Raw genomic sequence first — 3,622 nt, 5'->3', positions numbered from 1 at the left:
CCCAGCGGCTCCAAGGGCCCCAGGCTGCCGAGCCCTGCCTCGGAATACGTCCGAGCGGCCTCGTCAGCCCGTCTACCCGGGTGAGGCGGCCCCTCGACTCACCCAACAGGGGGAAAGTCGCGGAACCGTCCCCCCAGTCCCGGCCGAGTCCACCGGGGGAGATCCCCACGGCACCCGGACAACGGGACTCCCTCCGACCCCGTAAGAGCCGTAGCCCGCGGAACACCGGTGGTCACCGGCCCCGGTGCCCGTAAGAGCCGTAGCCCGCGGACACCGGTGGCAATCCTTCCTCCACGGCCCTGGACCCCGCCTGGGAAACGTCCCAGCGGCTCCAAGGGCCCCAGGCTGACGAGCCCTGTCTCGGAATACGTCCGAGCGGCCCCATCAGCCCGTCGACCCGAGCAGAACGGCTTCCCGGCCCCCCCAACGTGGGGAGACCGAAAAATCCGCCCCTCCCGTCCCCCCCGAGCTCCCCCGGGAACACCCGTGGGACCCGGTGAAGGGGACTCGACCCCCGGTGCCCGTAAGAGCGATTGCCCGCGGGCACCGGGACTCGTCCCCGGAACCATGAACTTATGATTCCAGGAACCCGGTGTGGGTCCACGATGCCATTCCGGACAAGTGTCCATGGGACATCGCTTCCCCACACCCCCGGCCGATGATCGGCCTGGCCAAACACTGGCCAAGTGGGCTCTTAGTCGGCGGACACCCAGCCCAAGGAACCGCCGGAGCCTGAAACGGCACACAGCGGCTCCAGGCCGGACGCCCGCCTTAAGCCCCCCCACCACGACAAGGTGGCCCACACGGGGGGCTCTCTCTGACACTACCTCTCACTCCGCTATCTTTTCCCTCTCCTCATATTATTTAATATATATTGTATATTTATATTTGTAATGTATTTTAATGTTGTAAATATTAATAGGTATTTATTGGAGCTAAAGAAATTTCTTTTGACACACAAATGATTCGCAGCATACAAGAAATTGAACCAATTTTGATAAAATTACATTTTTTCCTTGTGAAAAAGGTTAATGATAAAAACAGGTTTGTATATTAAATCATATTTTATTTTTTCAGAAGTAACAGAAATAATTAACACTTTATTTTAGTTTTTCATATTTATAAAAACATCTATTTTTACTTTCTAGAAAGTTGTCTCGTTTTATTATATTGTGTTATCATACATATATTAAATAAAATGTACTAATTTCTTTTACAGAATTAAAAATTGTCATGGTTTTGTAATTAAAAGACAGTACAAAGTGAACGAAAAAAATGAGGTGTTTGGTGTGTAAAAAAAGTTGGAAGATGTTATTAAGAAAAGATACAATGTAACAATAATTGAGAAGCTTAGAAATAGAAAAAGAAAATTACAAATATCAAATTTAAATTACAAACGTCGGGAAAAGAGGCTTCGGAGCAAAGTATATTAAATACATTTTCTACAGGTTCCAATTATAGTTTTCACTGAAATTTATTCACATTTGAATTTAACATTATTTTATATGTATAGATCGAAACATTGTTCAAGAAAATAACATGTTTGAAAGAGAAGTGTTCTGAATGTAACGAAAAAGTAATTGAAGAAGTTATTTCAAAATTACCACAAAATCAACAACTGGCAGTTCAAGCTTGTTTTACAGCAGCGAAGTTAAAAGATATGAAGGACATGAGATATTCACATGAATGGATATATGAATGTATTTTGCTTCGGATTAAAAGCACAAAAACATATGAGCACTTGAGATCTCATAATATCTTAATACTCCCTTCAATTAAAACATTAAATCGTTATATAAGAATGTCAAAGGTTGCTATGGCTTTCTGTTTAATAGTACCCGCACTAATGTGGTTTTGTGCGTATACTTATGCGCCTGTGTCGCTTGCGTATGTGAACGCTATTTCTTTCTTCAGGTAAATGACTCGTTGTTTAAGATTACTGAAAACTTTATTATGCGTCCTGCCGCGACGATCTCCAGTACAATACTGCCTGTGCCTACCGGCACGAGCGCCAATTTCTCCCTGAATAAAACAAAATCATGGGACCGATAGGTCCTCCAACTAGATGTCGCGACTAAAGCTAAACTATTACCCTTAGGTAAACCATAAATTTGACTTGAACGTTTTTCAACATAAAATACGCAACATACCGCCGCCCTTGAAAGCCTCGACTTTCAATAAACTAAATATACAGCATGCATAGATATAATGAAATATGATTGATTATACGGTTATTTATGGTAAATACGCAACTTATAACTATTGTTCAATAGGCAAAACGGATACCTTTGTAATAGGTCGTTTGTACACTCCTTTAGAGGTTCGTACAGAAACAACGCGAATAATATTATCCTTTCCCGGATAGACTTGCTCGATTCGACCTAGACTCCAACACAAGGGTGGTAAATTATTTTCCTGTAATATCACCATCTGTCCCACCTTGATAGGATCAGTTTTTTCATTCCATTTAACCCGAGATTGACAGTTGTGAAGGTATTCCTTTACTCAGCGCTGCCAGAAATGTTGCCGTAGTTGTTCCACTCGTTGCCACCGAGATAGTCTATTCGTTTGCAATTCCTTAAGGCTAGGTTTTGGATACGTTGTGATTGGACATCCGATCAGAAAGTGTGCTGGTGTGAGTGCATTGAAGTCATTAGGGTCGCTTGATAAAGGTGTAAGTGGCCTTGAATTTAATACCGCTTCAATCTGTATCAGTACCGTGTTTAATTCTTGATATTTTAGCGAAGCCTCACCGATGATGCGTTTCAAGTGAAATTTAGCACTTTTAATGGCGGCCTCCCATAAACCACCCATGTGTGGAGACTTAGGCGGAATAAAATGCCAATTCATCCTTTCGGATGTCGCGAAATTAACAATTTTTTGCTTAACAACCTCATTATTGAATAAGTCGTACAATTCATTAAGTTCGCGATTAGCTCCGATGAAATTTAAACAGTTGTCCGAATACATATCCGTGGGACGTCCTCTTCGAGAAATAAATCGTTTGAATACATTTAAAAATTCTTCCGCTGAAATATCTGATGCCAATTCTATATGTACGGCTTTAGTAGCTAGACAAACAAATAAACCCATATAACATTTGATTGATTTCGCGTTTTTTCGCTGACCTTCCTTATACCATAGTGGTCCCGCATAATCGACGCCGCATTTTTGAAATACATGCTTTGCTATATTTACTCGTGTTTCGGGTAAATCCGCCATCAAAGTTGCGCCTAACCTTGGCGTGTTACGTATGCACGTCGTACATTTCTTTATTACGCTACGAATCACACTTCGAGCCGACGTCGGCCAGTAATTTTGACGGATTGCCGACAATGTGGCTTGGGCTCCGGCGTGCAATTGACGTTCGTGTTCGTCTATAATAATTAATCGCGTGAACGCATGTTTACCCGGTAGTAAAATGGGATGCTTATGGTCATAGGAAACAATAGCGTGGCTCAAGCGACCACCGACTCTTAAGATGCCATGTGCATCAATAAATGGATTTAGATTTAGGATGTTGCTATTTTTTGCTACGTGACCATGACTTCTGAGCGAATGCAGCTCTGTTTTAAAAAAATCATGTTGGATCATTTTTACTAATGATACCCTTGACCGTTCT

General features: G+C 43.0%; 1 protein-coding gene across 1 annotated transcript; it reads right to left on the bottom strand.

Moving 5' to 3' along the window:
- Window positions 1-2,505: 2,505 nt before the first annotated feature.
- LOC105568236 lies at window positions 2,506-3,594 on the bottom strand. Its single transcript, XM_012023718.1, has one exon. The coding sequence runs from the start codon at window positions 3,592-3,594 to the stop codon at window positions 2,506-2,508; it is 1,089 nt and encodes a 362-aa protein (XP_011879108.1).
- Window positions 3,595-3,622: the final 28 nt, after the last annotated feature.

Source organism: Vollenhovia emeryi, unplaced genomic scaffold (assembly GCF_000949405.1).
Source record: "Vollenhovia emeryi isolate VEMERY1.0 unplaced genomic scaffold, V.emery_V1.0 DF942618.1, whole genome shotgun sequence".
Classification (NCBI taxonomy): domain Eukaryota; kingdom Metazoa; phylum Arthropoda; class Insecta; order Hymenoptera; family Formicidae; genus Vollenhovia; species Vollenhovia emeryi.
The sequence above is the reverse complement of the archived record's forward strand: the minus strand, read 5'-3'. Positions and strand labels throughout refer to the sequence as shown.